This window comes from Microcebus murinus, chromosome 11 (assembly GCF_040939455.1).
Source record: "Microcebus murinus isolate Inina chromosome 11, M.murinus_Inina_mat1.0, whole genome shotgun sequence".
NCBI classification, from domain to species: Eukaryota; Metazoa; Chordata; class Mammalia; order Primates; family Cheirogaleidae; genus Microcebus; species Microcebus murinus.
Window position 1 is genome coordinate 38,671,928 of NC_134114.1, and position 18,488 is coordinate 38,690,415.

Sequence of the window (18,488 nt, forward strand, 5' to 3'; positions counted from 1 at the left end):
TTTAGAACTGAGCCCAACACACAGCAGGGGCTCAATAACTGCTCTCCTGCTTCCCATTGTTATCTCTGGAAGGCCAATGGACGAAATCATCTGGCATCAGGGGGTCCTTATGCCCAGAAATCAGCTCTCACCATGGAAGCCAATGTCTATTCACTCTCCTCCTCCTGCCATCTGCTGCTCGAGTCACTCTGAGCTTTTTGTGTCTTCAAACACGCCAACCCTCTATAGACTTGCTACCACTACTCTAGGTCATTCTCTGGCCGGGAATGCTCTTCCTCTAATATTCATCCGGCTCCTCACTTCCCCAGCTAATCACCCGCACCCCCACCGCCCCCTTTATTCAGAAAAGAGTTATTAACACAGCAGGCCAAAGACTGTCTTTCCTGAGAAAGGCCAGCTCACAAGGTTGGCCCTTTGCGGGTGTCTGGGAACTTTCCTACACTGACACAACATTCTCCCTAGATGATAAAGGTGGCTCACTGTGTCTAAACTGTTGGTCCAAACTGTATGGTTGATGCTGGACACTTGCCTTCCTCCTGGGAGTCGGGGATTTGGGCACACATTATGCAGAGGGGGCCTACCTGGCCAGCCCCCATTGAAAACCTTGGCTACTCGCTATCTAATGAGCTTCCCCGGTAGACAACACTTCGCGTGTGTTGTGACAGCTCATGGCTGGAGGAATGAAGTGCATCCTGTGTGACTTCCCTGGCAAAGGACTCTTAGAGCTTGACCTGGTTTCCTCTGGACCTCACCCCACAAGCCTTTTTCCCTTTGCCGATTTTGCTTCGCATGTTTCACTGTAATAAATCTTGGCCAAGAATATGCTATGTCCTTTGAGTCCTTGCAAGTCAGTGAATCCAGGAGAGGTCCCAGGAACCACTGACACACAGGCCTCCATGCAAATGCCCCTCCCGGGACAGACCTTTCCTGACTACCTTCTCTGCAGTGTCATTCTTCTCTAACCCCAACCGTTCTCTATCCCCTTAAGAGCTTTGCAGAAAAGTGCAGCAGATCACCACTTTGTTTATAACATAATCTTATTGTCTTCCCCACTGAACATAAGCTCCATGAGGGCATTTGGGGACTCAGTATTTATTGAGCCCCTACAATGTGCCAGATACTGTGCCAGGCACTGAGGGTACCACGGGGAAGGACAGATAAATCCCTTCCAAATGGAGTTTACACTTATGGGAGGAGGCAGACAATACATTATTTGTTTGTTTACTACCAGACAGTGATGGGCACTAAAAAGAAGAAGACAGCAGGGTCCAGAGATAAAGAACAGCACAGTGGTATTTCTGCTGGGGTGGTCAGGGGTGGCTCTATGAGAACATCACATCTCCAGCCCTGGGGACCCACAGTCTAACAGGCCTTCCCAGAGGAGGTAACACAGCCACACTAAAAGAGAGGCCCTCTTACTAAGTGCTGTCCCATATGACTGGAAATCAACAAAAATCCCAAAAGGCTCTATTCACAACAGTCATAATTCAAACAAAGGAAAAAATCTTGTTTGGCAAATGAGCCAGAATACCTTGGAATGGAAAGACTTCCAATGAATAGCATACCAACACCATGCCTGCAATTGGAGAAACAAATTCTTGGGATTTCTTCCATTTTAAAACAAGCAAGCAGGTCCTATGAAAACTTTTACATCTTTACATGACTAGTTAGCATGTCCCATAGTAGCATCTACTCACCTTCAGATTTTAGACACACTGTGACTTAAAAACCAAGACTGCTTTGTTTCTCAATCAAAGAGAAGAGAAATGGTTCATCTTAAATGTAAAACCTCCACCTAGTCTAGACTGGAGAGACTTTACCCAATATAATACGACAGCTCTACACCATCTGTCCAGGCCCAGCTTTAACCGGAGAATAACAACATGTTTCACAGCCATAAATATCACAGGGCATTAAAACAAAAGCAACAGAGAAATCATCAAGTAAAACAACCGCCTGCACCCACGGCTTTGTTATTAAGGAAAGTAAAGCCCAGAGAGATTTTGCTGAAGTTCACATGGGCAGTTTGTCAACATTAAACTTCAGTCTCCTAATTTGAATCCAAAACCTTCCAGGTAGAGCATGAGTTTCTTACCAGATAAATAAATGAATGAACTCAGCAAGAGCCAGCATCAAATGACACATCCATCAACACGGAGAAGGTGTGTTCTTCCTGGACTGGGTCCACCCTCCCGGGAAATAAGGCAAGAATAAAGGAACAGCCCTAACCCTCAGCTGCTCTTCCTATTTTTCTTGAGAGGAAACACTCTCAAGTGTGTCAAGGTTGGGGGAGGCGGTCTGGAGGCTGCAGCAACCCCATCATTCCCAATGGAGGTTGCAGTTCCTTCATTTTAAGGAAGGATAGAGACAAAGACTAGGGTGCAGTTTTTCCTCTCACATCTTAATGTTTCTGAACATGCTAAATTGACAGGTATAGTTAATACAGTAAAGCTGCTATTAAGTTGATGGTGCATCTTATTATAACTGAGGGCCCCTTGGAACTGAAAGCTGAGCCCAAGATGGAGCTTCAATTCCTTTTCCTAAAGAGGCCTAAGAGTCTGCTACCTTATTCTTTGGTTTTGCCCTTCCTTGGCCAATTCCAGCCCTTCTCCCATATCTTTCTACATCTTGGCCTCCCTATTTCCTCCCCTCGTCTTTCTCATCCTGCAGTTCTGCACCACACGGCAAAATGCCCAAACCCTCCACAGAGGTTCCTGGGAAAACCCACGCACTTTTGATCCAACTGCTACAAACTATTCCCATAAAACCACTTCGGTGGAAGCGTGGGGCACAGTGGCTTTGACACACCTTTTACTTGGTAATGAAGACACCCTCGATGACAAGAATGCCCCAAAAGAGCCTGAGCCAGTCGGGAGGAGCAGGGGAAAGTGGCAGAACATGGTGGCAGAGGTCAGACTCGGCAGACTCAGAGTCAAGTCCATGCCTTTCTTGTCCCCACCCTGTGCCTCAGTGTCCCGTTCTATAAATAAGGTTATTAATCACTGTAGTTCCTTTGGAGGCCCAGTACTCAGTAAGCACATATTAAATGTAAACTTTTATAATTGTGTTTAATAATAAATTGACACCTAGAATTTCTCACTCTAGCCAACAACCTACTTTCCAGATCACTTTGCAGAGAGCAAGTTCAGGAGGCGTCACTACAACAAGAGTCTGTGTGGCGGACAGGCAGGAAAGCAGCTGAAAACAGAGGGGGCAGCCTGCAAGGGTGACCAATTGGAACCTGCCATCCCACACTACCTGGTAATGACAGTGGAGTCAACTCAAAAGACAAAGTGACAAGTTCCAAAAGTATAAACACTATAGATTATAGATTTTTTCATTTAAAATGTAGAAGCTGGGCGTAGTGGCTCACACCTATCATCCCAGCTACTCAAGAGGCTGAGGCAGGAGGACTGCTTGAGCCCAGGAATTTGAGTCCAATCTGGGCAACATAGCAAGACCCTATCTCTAAAAAACAAAAACAAAATATAAAGACTTAATAATGTAGAGACTGAACCAAGCTCTGAGACAACAAAAGCACTAAAAAGCCTATAACTATATCCAATTGTTTTAAACAAATAGAAAAAATGTTTAAAACCTTGAAATTTTTAACAATGTAAAATTTGCTAGTTAGATTAGCCCCTGGTGGGCTCCTGGGTGTGCTTGCACAATCTACTAAGTGGCCCCTGGGGTGTGTTATAAATTAAGGTCAAAGGTTTGCTGCTTCACATTTCTTTGCTATTCTCCTTGTTGTCTTCCCATCCCTCTCGGCCACACTCTCACCAATGACCCTTTTTCTGTTTGTGTCAACCACCACACAGAGACAGCACATCTGCTGTGCCAGCCTGTACCTTGGTAGTCTAGATCCTTGCCACTTAGATAGTGACCTCTAAGACCTATTGGGTTAGAATAGCGCCAGCCCTAACCGCTGTTCTGTTAATTAAAATGGCTTATTTTTTAAATCACCCCTTCTCTCCCCCAATGAGGGGGCTCATCTGTGGGAGAGGCTAGGGTTTCTCCCAGAAATACAGCCACGCTGAGGGAAGAAAGAGTCAAGACAAAAGCCTGGTCTAGAAAACGTGAGCCAGTGTTGGGGAAATTGACAGTTTAGATTTTCATGTATGCATTCCCTCAACAAGTATTTCCTGTTTACTCTGTGTCGGGCACTGCGGAGACCATGGACAGAGGCATACACAAGCCATCAGGCTTCATTCTGTCCTGGGCCCGTCATTCAGCGGTCATGCAATTCCCTGGTCTGCCCAGTGAGGAAAATGGCAGCACTTATCTCAGCTGGCTGTAGCACTTAGAGCAATACCTGACGCACAATAACAGCCATTACTTATATTTTGAATACTTGTTACAATTTTTCTCCAAGCCAGTCTTGTGCATTCATGCCCAGGTTCTTAAAAGAAGGGACAGCAAGAAAGGTACACTCAAATCATGGGAGCCTATATAATGTAAGCTTTGAGATATTTCAGTATGAACTGGCACTGATGGGTCTGCCAGCTGTGATGCTGGTACTGTTGGAGAGGCAGGAATGGAGTCAGAGGGTCCAGGAGGCTTCCTGCACATCAGCCCCCTGTGTGGGCAACAGAAGCCACAGCAGCAGATATTAACCCAGGGATCCCAATCAGGGGAGGAGCAAAACGGTATACACCCTGCATAGCCCAGAGATGTCTATCTGTGAGTGTTTGAGGAATACCCCTGGGGTAGCTTCAGAGAGAGCGAAGGGGAATGGAAGCTCCTAGAACCCAAGAAATACTGTCAGATGGCTGCACCATGGCCTCCTTTTACCCAAAATCTGGTGTGGCTTTGGAGTTTTTAAATGACAAGAGCTACCATTCATTTATTGAGCCCTAACCATGTGTCAGGCACTGCGTGAGAGCTTCACATCATTTTATCTTTTAATCCTGACACCTCTGCCTCCATTCTCCCTCTCCAAAATGAGAGCAAATTAGTGGGCTAAATAACCTGCCCAAGGGCACATAGCTAAGAGTATGGAGCCAGGACTCGAACCCAGGCCTGCCCACTGCAGAGCCCACTCTCTCAACCACGACGCTGCCAGCCTGGCAGGGGTTGCCCACGTGCACAGGCCTCCCTAACCCAGCTTGAAAAGGCCGTGCTCGGGTGGCGCCTGCTCAAGCAACGCAATATGCAGGTCACTCACTGTGATTCTTTGCCATTTCCCAGCAGCACCCAACAGAATGTCTTGCTAATAACTAATATTTATTTAAGCCAGTGGGAATATGTCAACTATATATACATAGTCATATGTCTTATTACTTATCATGAGAAATAGTATAAGTGAAAATCAAATCAAATCAAATCAGTAGCCCTCAGGTTCTCATGATAAGTCAACTGCATGCAGCACTTACCTGGAGGATGTTATTGGCTGTTATCACTGGAGCTTCATCATTTACAGGGTCAACAGTCACAAAAAGAGTTTGGGGCAGACTCTGTTTTCCAAGCTCTGAGCTATTTGCAAAGATGGTGAAATTGTCAAGAAGCTCTTCACTATCATCATGAACATAGTAAATCAATTCATTTTCCACCTGTAAAAAATAACAAAATCACCAACTTGCTGAAATGCAACTTTAAAAATATGAATAATTTGCTATAAAATAAATCCTATTTTTTATATCTCTGTAAAACACAGAGAAGCATGTTTTTATCCTATGAAGTTTGAGTGTGACAATCAGTGTGCAAATTGTAATGCATGGAATGGTTTTTGTGAAATAATACTGCATCCCAGAAATTAGATTAAGGAGGAACAAAGCAATTGGGCAATGTGGTGCAGTAGAGAGAATGCTGAACTGATCATCAGAAGACCTGAGTTCAAATGCTCTTTCTAACAATAAAGTGTGTTGGGAGTGACATAATCCAGCTTTTCTTCTAATGGAACAATACCTAATAAAATTCAGATTCAATGTTTGAAGTTGTTGATTGCTTTGTTGGACAATTCAAACTCTTAGACTTAGGATCTGAAACTTCTGCCCACTGGTTGGAGACATATAGATCAAGACAACTATTAAATTCCCCCAAATTCATCTTTTCTGAGATAAGTGAGCATTGTCCCTTAACTGTTCTTTGTATGTGAGGTTATACCTGCTACCTCCTAATCCTGCTCCTCCTCCTCCAGAATACAATAGTTTCTGTGCAACTCATAAGAGATGCTACCCATAACTAGCTAACATACATCTCCTGTGGACAAACTATCGTGAAATATATTAGAATTGAATTATTCTATCAAAACTGCCCCTCACTGTAACAATCCATATGCAAACATTGACTTTTACCCCTGTTGTATTTCATCTCTCTTATTTTAATTCTGAAATGGTCATCCAATGAATTAGTTATTTCTCTTGGATTTGTAATAACCACAAATTTGATGAGAATGCCTTTCATGTCTTTAAGACTCTCATGGAAATACTAAAGAGCACAGCATCAAAATCAGAGACCAAGAGAATTTTAAAGCTAGAAGGGAACTTGGCTTCTGCAAGTCCGTGACCCAAATATACAGCAGAAAACTTCCAAACCCCAAAAGGAGTCAGTGAACTTCTGAAAAAGTCTCTGGGGTTCTGTTTATTTTGATAAAATACAGCCAAAATGTTTAACAGTTCAACTTCGCCCATTCCTGTGGCGCACTTCCTTTGAGCAAAGTCTTTTGATCTCTCAGAGGTGTTTCTGACAAGAGTTGAAAAGTTCGTGAAGGATCTCAAGGGAAAGTTGTGTCCACTCGTACACAGGTGCTATGAGAATTTCTTTGGAGTTCTGTGGGCAGAGGAATTCCAGATCCTAGGCCTACCCACACGTTCCTGGAACACGCTGTTTTGAGCTATTTGAAAACAAACATGGAAGACGGCACATATCAGAAGGTGGGAGAAGGGTTGACCTAAGGCACTTTAGGAATGTAGCATTTAAAAAGCAGTCACCTCCAGAGTGTTCTTCCTGGAGAAATTCATCATTTCCTCAATGGAGTGCCACTTCCCAAAATGACATGCCATTTAATGGCATTAATCTGAAGACAAAGAGCGGGTGTTTGGGGGGGGGGGATTTGTCTATTCCTAGACTTCTAAAACAAGAATAATATCTGCTGATCTGAAATTAAGGGATATAACTGGTAGAAAATCTTGACAGATTAAAAAGGATTTGGTCCCTGTCACCAATCCTGTTCAGGGGTGTACTGTGTCGCTCCTCTGCTCACATCCTCTCTTCCTCCAGCGCTCCTGCCTCACTCCTCACTCAGGGTCAAAGGTGAAGTCCATCTGCTGCTCTCCCCACCATGCACGCAGCTCCGGCCACCCTGGACCACTTGCCGCTCTCCAGACACGCCAGACACACGGAGCTGCTGCTCTTCCCTCTGCCTGATGCTCTTCCCACAGACACTCAGCTCACCCAGCCCTCCCCTGCTCCAGGCCCTCCTTGACCCCTCCATCAGAAACTGAACATCAACACACACACACACACAACACACACACACACACTCACACACCACTAAAGGACCCAGCACTTCCTGTCTCGCTTTCCTGCTTCATTTTTTCATAGCACTAATCTTCATTTAACAGTCCATTTATTAAATATTTCATGTATTTATTTTATTATTGTTTCTCCCTGCCTCCCTCTTTACCCCACCAGAAAAAAAAAATGCCCTCTAAGGGTAGGGGTTATTGCCTGGTTAGTTCACCACTTTATGTCCGGTACCTAGAACTGGCACCCCTGACACACAACAGACACTCAAAAACTATTTGCTGAATGAATGAACGGCAAGAATGGCCAAGGACTCTCCTTCTCCAAGCCACTGAAGGCTACAGCCACTAGTTTTTAGAGGTTAGTGTCACTGCAAGTAAAAATGACGATGTCTCAAAAGCTGGAGCCCTCAGGAGTCATACAGGAAGGGACCGCATGAAGGGGTCATCGGAAAGCAGGGACATGTGACTTTGACTCTTCTCTGTGAACAAGGCTACACAATAATATAGACGCCACAGGGAACACATGTATCTCGACACACATATTTCAACCAACCATCTTAAATACATGCCTCTTATGAAGCATGATTAATAACTGAAATTGATCAAGACAGGACCAAACTTTAGTACTCAGAAGACAGGACCACAATTTACAAACCATTTTTAGAAAAGTATTCAATTCAACTCACGTCAGGGCAGGTGGTTATATTGGATGGTTTGTCCAGCCTTTGAGAGGAAAGCTATGATTAAGGGACACCTGCACAGGTGTCCCACCTTCCCTGGGTCCCCAGCTGAGAAGCACCCATGTTAAAGGTCTTTTCCAACCCCTGGCATTCTCTGCTTCTCCCCACGGCTCCTCAGTGCCACCATGTTATGTCCATCCCTCTTGACAAGAAACTCAAGCTACATCTCCTGTGGACAGAGGCGAAGACTTCCAGCCCCCACACTCTCTGCCAGGCCTCCACCTCCAGGACAATACCCCTGCCCCCAGAATGCCCTGGGCCAGGCTGTTCCCTTTGTTTCTCTTGCTTTTTTCTGTTTCCTTCTCTGTTATCTCCCTCTTTCTCTCTCTCCTCAAAGTCTAACTCAAACATTATTATTCCCTCTGTGAAGCCTCCCCTGTGCTCTTAAATCAGAATCGAAGGCACCAATTCTTTACTCCCATAGCCCCACTGTGAAGGTGCCACAGGAGAGGCAAGAAGAGGATACCTATATTAAAGTTGGTGCGCCTGGTTCCTCCACCTCATTTCTTGAGGGCAGGGAAAACGTTTTACGTGATAACGACACACAGTACCTCAAATAGAGTAAGTAGTCAGTAAATGGATTCAGATCAGCTGATGAGTTCACATTCTTAGAAGGAAAGTGAAGCGGTGTACACGTGTTCTTAGCTGACCGACAGAGACACCCCACAATGGTAGGTAGCTGTTAACAGTCCCCCGCCTGGAAAGTATGTGTTCATAGAGGCTCATAAAGGAAATGCGGGCATCTGCAGCTGCTACTTTTCAAAATTTAAAAAGAAAGTCATGGAAATAATTCTTTTATTCATGATAAGAAAGCAAAGGCTGACAATAATACCATTCTAGCCCAAGGCAAAGAAACCTGATAGCAGCCCAGAGTTGACCTTGGTTACTTTATGCTGATTGGAAGCCACATTGGCAATTGTGTCCAGATCTCAGACTGCAGGGACTGGGCCATTTTGACCACTGATAGCCCTGTGCTTACCAAGGGGCATGGCAGAGCACGCATAAGCATCTGGTGATTGAATGAGGGGGTGAATGAATGAAAAAGTCTGCCAATGATTAACGCATGCGTGTGTTAAGTATCTGGGTGTTAGCCTGATATCACTGAGAGGGACAGTGACAATGAATTAGAATTGGGCAGCCAGGATGCTGCAGGAAACCCACAGCAGATAAAGAGAAGTTGGGGGACCAGGGGTGTTTAACCTAAAGAAGATAAAATCCAAGGGAATTTGATAACCTTTTCTTTCAAATATTTAAAAAAAGCTTTCATGAAAGGAGGTATGTGGGGTACCAGAGGCAGGACCTAGGAGAAAGAGTTTCTAAATGGCAGATTTCAGCTCAGCCTAAAGAAATTTCTAACAAATGGAGTATTTTCACACTGGATGTGCCCATCTCAGGAAACAGTAAGTTCCCCATCACTGAAGATGCTTAAGCAAAGGCTAGATGACCTCTCTCTGGGGATACTGTAGAAGGGCTTCTAGCATCTGATGGGAAGTTGGACTAGAAACCCTCCAAGGTCTCATCACCCCCAAGAAACCATGAGCCTAAATAATAAACAGCCCATTTTTTTCTCTTACCCAGCACTCCCAAATTTGTTAACTGAGAGTTATTACCTGTTTCCTGGTAAATTTCATTAGCTCTACTCTTGGAAATTTAGAACTTTCAACATAACCGTGTTTTGGTGGTTCAAGTAGAACAAATTCACAGTCAAGTCCCTCAAAATATTTGTTTGGAATTCTAAGGTAGTCTTCTAGAAGTTCTGTGGAGCCACCTTCTGGAACTGTGAAATTCTGTACCTCCAGAGGAATCCACTTAGGGACGATATCCACCAAGACTTCGATTCCACTCACAACTTGGACACCATCCGTCACATCCAGGGAAAAACGGTCCTGTTGTTGGTCAGGAGCTGTCTGCACATAAAGGATATTGCCATCATCAACATCCTGTTGTGTAAAAATCAAAGGGGACTTTCCATCTGCACCCAAGATGCCTTCTGGTGTAGATCTCTGGAGGTCTCCATGCATTGGTGGAGTTCTGACGATGAACACTGCCTCTGAAGGAATATTATCTTCATGCACAGCCTTGAGTTCACATACACAACACACAGAGACAAAAAGAAAAACATATTAATAAATGTAAGCAACACAGCTGTTGATGAACCAAATTGTTTTCTATTAACGTCCACAAATGGCTCAAGGTACAATTAGAGTCGACACACAGTTTAAGCCTGGGTCTGTTCTGGTGCCCATGCCAATATCAGCCAGGGTCACAATGACAAGTAATGGTCAACAATCCTTGCGTAGCTACTAATGCATTAACATGGCATCACTCACTGCAGCAAAAAACCCAGGATGCAGAGAGTTGAGGTAATATAAGGAGAAGGAATAAAAGATGGTGGAAGCAGCAGCAGCTGAGTTACTAAAATTGCAAAACCTTAGAGGAAAGATTTTCCTCCCCCATTTTAACTAGTTCAGCATTTTCAATACATCTTTAATTTACTGACTCAGCAAAATCCACCTCCAAACTGGGATTGCAACGGATTTATAGTCACTGAACTACACATGCCCCCTTGTGGTGAAAGTCAAATACAAACTTTCCAAGTTCTTCAAGAATTGAGAAAAGCTGGTGAGTCCCTTATTCCCTTATTCAAAACTCATTTTTAGTAAACTCATTCTGATTTGAATTCAGTTCTACTTGATGTTATTGGCTGCATCTAGAAAACAAGTAAACTTATTTGCAGTGCTAAGGGTAGATTCAGAACAGCTTGCATTTGTGGCCAATTGTCATAAATCACAGCTTATACACCACACACCCTGTTATAGGATTGCCCTAAAAAACACTCCCTCCTAACTCTGATTGACAGGGCTGTGCCTGCTGGAAGTTTCCAAATCAGAGCCCCAGGATACCAGGTGGCTTCTGCTCTCACCCCTAGCTTTCCACTGGTCTAGGCCAATTCTATCCATCAACTTAGGAAACTAAACAAGGCCACATTCAGAATTTAAAAAAAAAAAAAAACCTGTGTAACATAGTATACTGTTTTAGGAATACTTTCTATGTTTGTTAAATTACTCTAAGTTTTTATATCCTGCTTCATGGTATCATGAACATAACTCAGATCAAATGAAATATTGTCACTGTTGCTATGAATAATGAATAAAAGTATAGATTTCTTAATTTACCATAATATATACTGCCCTTCCTTGTTCCCAGTTCAGACTACACTAAACATACACAGGCACATGTGAACATAGCTTTAAAATAAGGCCAATTGTTGCTTATATTCTATTTCCAACTATAAATTGGTAGTATCAAAATCAAGAAACCTTTAAAATGTTCTTCTCAATGGCATCTATGTATTTTTTAATGTCATTCCTAATAACAGGAGAAAAATCAACACAAAAATAGCTTTCAGAAGCAAACAGGTTATTAGCCCATATGGTTCTAGGAGAGTGAGAATTCTTGGTGCTTAGGACAACCACCTACCTGGAGCCTTCCTCTACTCAGTTTTACTGGTTTTCCTTCTTCAACTACAAGAGTCTTGGTGTGCAGCACCTGGGTGTGATGTTGGTCGCCTCCCGAGAGTACTTGAACAAAGACTCCCACTTCTAAGTATGTATCTTTAACTTTCACTGTCAGGTTGAACACATCAAAGTTGCTACTGCCGTCATGGCTATAAGTCACACGTCCTTGCTTCAGGTCATCCTGGGAAAATGAGTGGAACGCTGAGCTGTTGACCAGTACCCTGCCATGCTTTGGGGGCTGCACGATGTGGTATTCGATCTCTCGGTCTGTTCTGACATCTTGGTTTGTAGTGACACTCAGGTTGGCTGCTGTAAGGCTACCATCTTTTCCTCTCTGCACGAGCAGCCCTGTGTTGTTGGCAATCTGGACATAGGGGTCTGACACACTGACCTCAAGAAGGGATGATGTGTAGTGAATGCCATCTGTCACAAACAGCACGAAGCGAGCCGAGTCTGAGCCCCGATGCCTAAAGAGCACGCGCCCTTCCCGAAGATCCTCTTGCCTGAACTGGTAGAGTTTCCGAGTGGGGTCGCCGGCTAGCACCAAATCCCCATTTGGGATGCCCCGCCGGGTGTAGAGCAACTGCCTGTCGTCAAAATCTAAGTCAGGGTCATGGTAACAGAGATCTGCCAGGGTCAGTAAGCGCTGACCATTCCGCACAACGTGAAAGACCTTATCTACCACACGTACCGGTTTCTCATCATTCTTCAACCCGATAGAAACAGTGACTTTGATTTCTGTAGACAGACGCTCCGAGTCAAGATCTCTGACTGCTCCCTCTCGGCCTGCTCCCTCTCGGCCTGGTCCTTTGGTGGAGGCTACGGTGAAGAATTCATCAAACTGGGTCTCAGAGTCATCGTGAACGTACATCAGCCGTTCATCTACTATGTCCTGATTTGTGAACGTAGTGACATTGTCATTACTTTCCAGAGAATCAGAAAAGCTAAGCAGTTTTAGCTTCCCATGTCGAGGGCTTTTGGTGATCTTATATTGGAAGATCTGATTGTCCAAGGTTTGAACAAATAACTCCGTTTTTGTAATTAATTTCCCTTCTCCTTCTTTTACAAATAATCCTTTGTTAGTTACAATAATTTTTGTCTTATCTGCTTTAAAGTTTATTCTAAAAGTATAATCTTTTGATTCTATGTGTTTTGCAACAATCGAAAATCTAAAAGTATCCTGTGAGTCTTCCCTTGGCATCTCCTGAGGTTCATAACTTATCTTAGCATCTGTAATATTTTTTTGGCTGAAGATCGAATTTGTTTTTAGAACTTTATTGCCAAGGAGCAATTTTCCTTTCCTAGGTGGGGTCAGTAACTTAAAATGTAGTTCCCCCTCAGCTACTTCCACACCCTCTGTTGCAGCCTGCAAATGATCAGAATCCAACACTTGCTTGTTTATTTTACCGATCTCTAGAGGAACATTTTCCAGAAGTGTAAACTTCAGCCATTGTACAGTAACTGGAAACATCAGCTCCTCGCTGATTTTTCCTTCCACGTGAACTTTAAATTTAAAGTGCTCCGTAACATTTCCTAGCTGCAGTTCTCTGAATGTGCTGCAATACCGGACCCGACTCCGATCGACTGCACGCTGAGAAAAGGCACTAACTTGTTTCCATTCCCCACTTGAATGGAGCCGCTGGATCTGGCCAAACTGAGGTGGGCGAGTGATGTTATAGCGAGTCTCCAGCTCGTGCCGCTCACCATTAACCTCCACCGACAGGTTACTCTGTGTAATCAGAGCCGTGCCACCCTGTTCTACAAACACACCAGTTATATTGGACACTGCGAAGTCCCAGGGAACAGCCATGACCCGTAACACCACCGTATTGCTAACCAGCTCTCTGTCACTCGCCCTCAGAACAATCCTGGAGTTCCGATGACCCCTGTGCACATAGAAAATGTTGCCATGTCTCAAATCCTCACATGTAAAACCATTAATGGCTTTCCCAGGATCATTTGTGTTTTCTAAAAACCCAGCATCTGAATTGAAGTTCCCCAGAACTGAAACACTAAGACGCGAAGACTCTGTGTCAGGGTCTGACACGTGTATCATATTTGGGGGCAGTCGCTTCTTAGAGTTCTCAAACAGGAGTAGCAAGTTTCCTTCCAAGAGCTTGAGGTACGGGGGATCATTCACTGGAATGACGATAATGTTAAACACGTATGGGATATGTTCTCGCAGATATAATGGGATTTCCTTCTTGCTATTGGAAGAGACCCAAAATGTGAAATGATCCATGGGTTCTTCTGAACCATCATGGACATACCAAACTTTTCCTTGCCCCAAATCTAACATAGTAAAAGCCGTCTCCGTTTCTTGCTCAGAGGAAACATCTAATTGAAGAAACCCATGAGTAGGCATTTTATCTATTTTAAATACTATTTGAGAATGATGGAGACCTACATCCTTAAATTTCCCATTCACCTTTATATGCTTTTGTTCAAGTAAGGCTCGTCCACCCTCTTGGACCTCCAAGTTATTCAAAACCAAGAAAGAGCTACTCTCATCTTGAAGAAAAGGTGTGATGGCTCCAGGGATGACAGTGGAAGGGGAGACTTCTGACTGAAGCAGGTTTTCTATTGCTGTCACGGAAGGATTTGTGTTATGGATACTCTCGGTTTTACACCCAGCAGAAATATCTCTGGAAACAAGGGCATCCCTTAACGCTCTCTTTTCTGAGTTGGCTTCCAAGCTTCTTAAGCACCCTTTGAAAGAGATTCCTCGAGCAGATTTCCCAGGCACGGAGGCAAGTTGTAACTTCTTTACTTCTTCCCACATTCGGTTATCAAGACCTCCCACAAAGAGGGGGCCTTCAGATACAAATGGTTTGCTCTGCAAAGGCAGCGACGTCCTTACTCCTTGTTCATCTACCATTAGGTCCAGAGACCTTCCCGTGAATTCGAGTTGAATAATGTGCCATTTGTTGTCACTAACTAAGCTAAATGAAGAAAGCTGAATTTTACTTTTACCCCTTCCTACGTGAGCCTTCAATAGACCTTCATTTATTTCCAAAGCAACAAAATCTCCTTCTCTACCTGACTGAAATAAAAGCAAGGCCCACTGAGTTTCAGTTTGTAAAGCAAATTCCAGTAGTCCTTCTCCTTGTACCTTCCATTCAGGCAAAGTGACATAGGATCTGGAGCTAAAGAAATTGATAGCTTCATCCTCCCCTGCAAAAAACTCATCACTGCAGCCAAGTGACACCTCATAAACCTTCTTAAAACCAGGGTAAGATCTAAGGGATGTAAGAATCTCCCTCTGGTTAAATACCACATCCTCCATACATCCACGGAAATTGGGGAGCTCTCCATCCAGGTAAGGGACATTGAGTGACCCTCGGCCTCCTACATAGATTCCATGTTGAAAATTCCAATTATTCATCCCACCAGCCATTTGGCCAGTTGTCGTATAATGTTTGTCAATAACCAAGGAAATATTATCCTTAACATAGGACAGCTCCACCAAATGCCAAACCAAGTCATCCATACGAAGTCTTTGCTCAGAAAGGAGCACTTGTTCACCTGTGCCCAAATTCACTCTCACCTGAAAGACAAAGAATCATAATTAATCAATCTCATCTCATGTCTCATCTCCTAGTATTTTATTGAGAAAATGAGACCCTTCACAAAAGAAAAAAGAGAGAGAGAGAGAGAGAGAGAAATTTGGACATAAAAACTCTTCCCATGGTTATAGATGACATACTGAACTTAGAAAATTTTAAAGTCAGAATATTGAAGACATGCTAGTAAAACTGGAGAATATCCCAACCTATACCAATGGCACATCATTTTATTCTAGTGAAATAATAGTAATCAACATGTATAGCTATTTTGTTCTCTTTCTCTCTCACTGTTTTTCTCTCCAGTAATTGAATGCTTACATATTTTTAAAAATCATACCCATAAGGTTCCTGATTGAAGCTCTATTATACGATAGTCATTCTTCCCAGCTGCAAGAAAAAGTAATCCCTGTGGTTTGCTGGTTTGAAATTTTAATTGAAGAGATAGCTCAGAGGAAACTTCTATGATGTTGAGCTCCACATAGCTTTCACCATAAAAAGATGCTAAGGGGAAAATAATAAAAGAAATATAAATCAGTAAATTCATTACACAATGCGTTTCCCACTTTATATTATCATCTCTTTTCAGGGACTGGCCCTACTAAAGAAAGCTGCCTTCCCTAAGGCCATACCTGCTTCCTGGGGTGTCCCACAGACATGACATGGGTGTAGAAAGGCTCAGTGTTCTCTCTCCCCAACTCAGGACAGCTATTAAGGGTCATTCCCTCTTCACAACTCTCAAGAGGAGTGGCCAAGGCTTCTACTGAGACTGAACTGGAATTCATCTTCTCCGTCTACTCCTGCCTGCTTCCTTCCCTTCACAGGGGTTGATCCTAAGAGCTTTCCCTAATAAACTTGCTACATGCTAAGTTTCATCTCAGATTCTGCCTCTCCAGGGACCCAACTTGTGACAATTGACTCTGGGAATGGTTTGGGAAGCAGATGCTGGGATGGAATTTGGAGCTGGACCACCCCCTACCCAAATGGCAGTTAGGAGCCCATCACTGGTGGTAGGTGAACTACACAGAGCCATGGCAATGATTGAGAGAACTTTATTGGTGGTGAGTTGGTATGGTGTAAGAGCAGAAGGGAACACATTAAACCTGGCTATGAAATAGCAAGCTATGAAAAATACAGGGCAAATAAATAGTAACTATGAGGACAATAGAATTGGGTGCCTATTGCTAAGTTTGAGTAAAACTTTGGAATAGATAAGGAAAGCTGGGCAAGGCTAGCTGACAATTACAAGCCCAGTAAGAAAGCCAGAAGGCCTACCTGGTAGCATACAAAGTCTTTCTCATCTCCTACAATAGGAGGGCAGAGGAAGCTGAGACTCAGACTCAGACTTAAAATTAAAATCCCACTAAAACAGGCTTTCTCTGATAAGGCCAAGGCCCTGGTTGGGAAAGAGTGGGGCCCTGACATATCAAATGGAGGCATCTGGGTTGACGCGGTCTAAAGTCTTGAGTCCTTGGAACACCTTGAGCCCTCTAAGCCTGCAGAAGTGGCCCGTTCTCCTATGAAGGCTGGCATTCCACCTTTGGTTAAAGAGGATGCAAAGGTCTTTCTATATAAGACAACATGTGACCCCTGAAGATAGGACTCAATCTCTACTCCTGGCCACCAGAGGAAAAACAAAGGTTAGATCACAATGTAATCTGCTGGGAGTATACACATGGGACTGAGGTTACCTGACCAAGAAGCACATGGTTGAATAATGGAGTTTTTTTATAGATTTGAGGGCACTCTCCAAGGATATAGGGTATGACAGCCAGACAAAGACTCTGGAAATTGTATGAACTCACTGCTAAAATGGCTCCTAGAAACATGGAAAATGCAATAGCCCACTCTAAGTGAGACAAGCATGACAGAATTGCCACAGCAGATGGTGGAAAAAGAGATAAAGGGATGGAAATGGTGCATTCAGGACCACTGAGCATGAAGAGGACCAGAAGACACAAGCAATCTACAGGAGTGGTGGCCCAGACCTCATGTCATCTACCATTCCTCAGCTCACACCTATAGCTGCATGGGGATCCCTTGTTGCCGGCTGATGGAGGAGCTAAACACCTGAGCTTGGTCCACGGATGAGTCAGCTTCATCTCATGGATGCCAGCTAAAAATGGACTCCAGCTGCACTACAGCTCCTCTCAGTAGTGGCATGAACAACGCTGGTGAGAAAAAAATCCTCCAAAGGATAGACCTTTAAGTGGAATAATTAATCATCCACTTTTTATGGAAAGATGAGTGGCCTGAGGTTAGACTGTATAAAGACTGGAGGAGGCAGCAAATGGACCATCCAGATAGTCAGGATCCTAGGATAAGAAAGACTGAATGATCAGAGAATGGTCTGGAATAGAACATGTATGAGAATGAAGTTGGAAGATCTTCGTGTTGCATGTTAATTCCCACCAGAAAACATCCACCACAGAATAGGCACTAAAAAACCAGGCAGACAAATGACTCGGCCAGTTGACATCAGCTACCCTATGTCATCTGCCACCCTAGTGTTGGCACACTGGGTACATGATGAAGTAGCCATGATGGCAGGTGTGGAGCCTATGCACATACCCAATAGTATGGGCTCCCCCTCACCAAACCTTCCCTAGCTAATGCTGCTGCTAATGCCTCTAACAGAGACCAACTCTGGGTCCCAAGTATGTCCCCATTTCTTAAAAGACTTAATTGTCCACTTGGTGACAAGTTGACTGCAATGAAACCCTTCCTCCTCGGAATGGTCAGTGGTTCATTTCAACAAAAATATTCTAGGAATATATTTGCCTTTCTTGCCTGCAGGGCCTCAGCTAGCACCACTGAGAGAGAGATCATGGGCTATTTGATCTACTAAAGTGGGATGCCAAACAGCATCACATCAGACCAAGATACCCACTTTACTCCAAAGGAGATATGGGAATAGGCCTATGACCATGTGATCCATTGGTCCTACATCACCAAAGCTGCAGGCCTGATAGAGTGTTGGAAAGGCCTGATGAAGGCACAGTTAAATCCCCAGCTCAGGAGCAACACCCTACAGGGGTGGGGTTCCATCCTCCAGGATATTATACATACTTTAAATTAATGATCTTTACATGTCTCCAGGAGACCCATATAATATATGTGTCTGGGAACCACTAGATCAGGAGTGGCCTAATTTACCATCACTATCCGTGGCCAACTTGAGGGATTTGTGTTCTTGTC

The 18,488-nt window shown here is 43.8% G+C and overlaps 2 protein-coding genes across 2 annotated transcripts in view; one reads left to right on the forward strand and one right to left on the reverse strand.

Annotated features, from left to right (window-relative positions):
* The window catches only part of LOC105877306 (chondroitin sulfate proteoglycan 4-like), a 69,321-nt gene that overhangs the window by 43,127 nt on the left and 7,706 nt on the right, over nt 1–18,488 (reverse strand). Inside the window, exons 2-5 of the mRNA XM_012775718.3 lie at nt 15,631–15,794; nt 11,690–15,274; nt 9,820–10,287; nt 5,376–5,552 (exon numbers count right to left, since the gene is read on the reverse strand). Of these exons, the coding sequence (XP_012631172.2) occupies nt 5,376–5,552; nt 9,820–10,287; nt 11,690–15,274; nt 15,631–15,794 (4,394 nt within the window). The remainder of the gene's footprint in view (nt 1–5,375; nt 5,553–9,819; nt 10,288–11,689; nt 15,275–15,630; nt 15,795–18,488) is intronic.
* GZMA (granzyme A) overlaps nt 1–18,488 on the forward strand; it is a 210,230-nt gene that overhangs the window by 25,449 nt on the left and 166,293 nt on the right. The gene's annotated exons all lie outside the window — the stretch shown is intronic.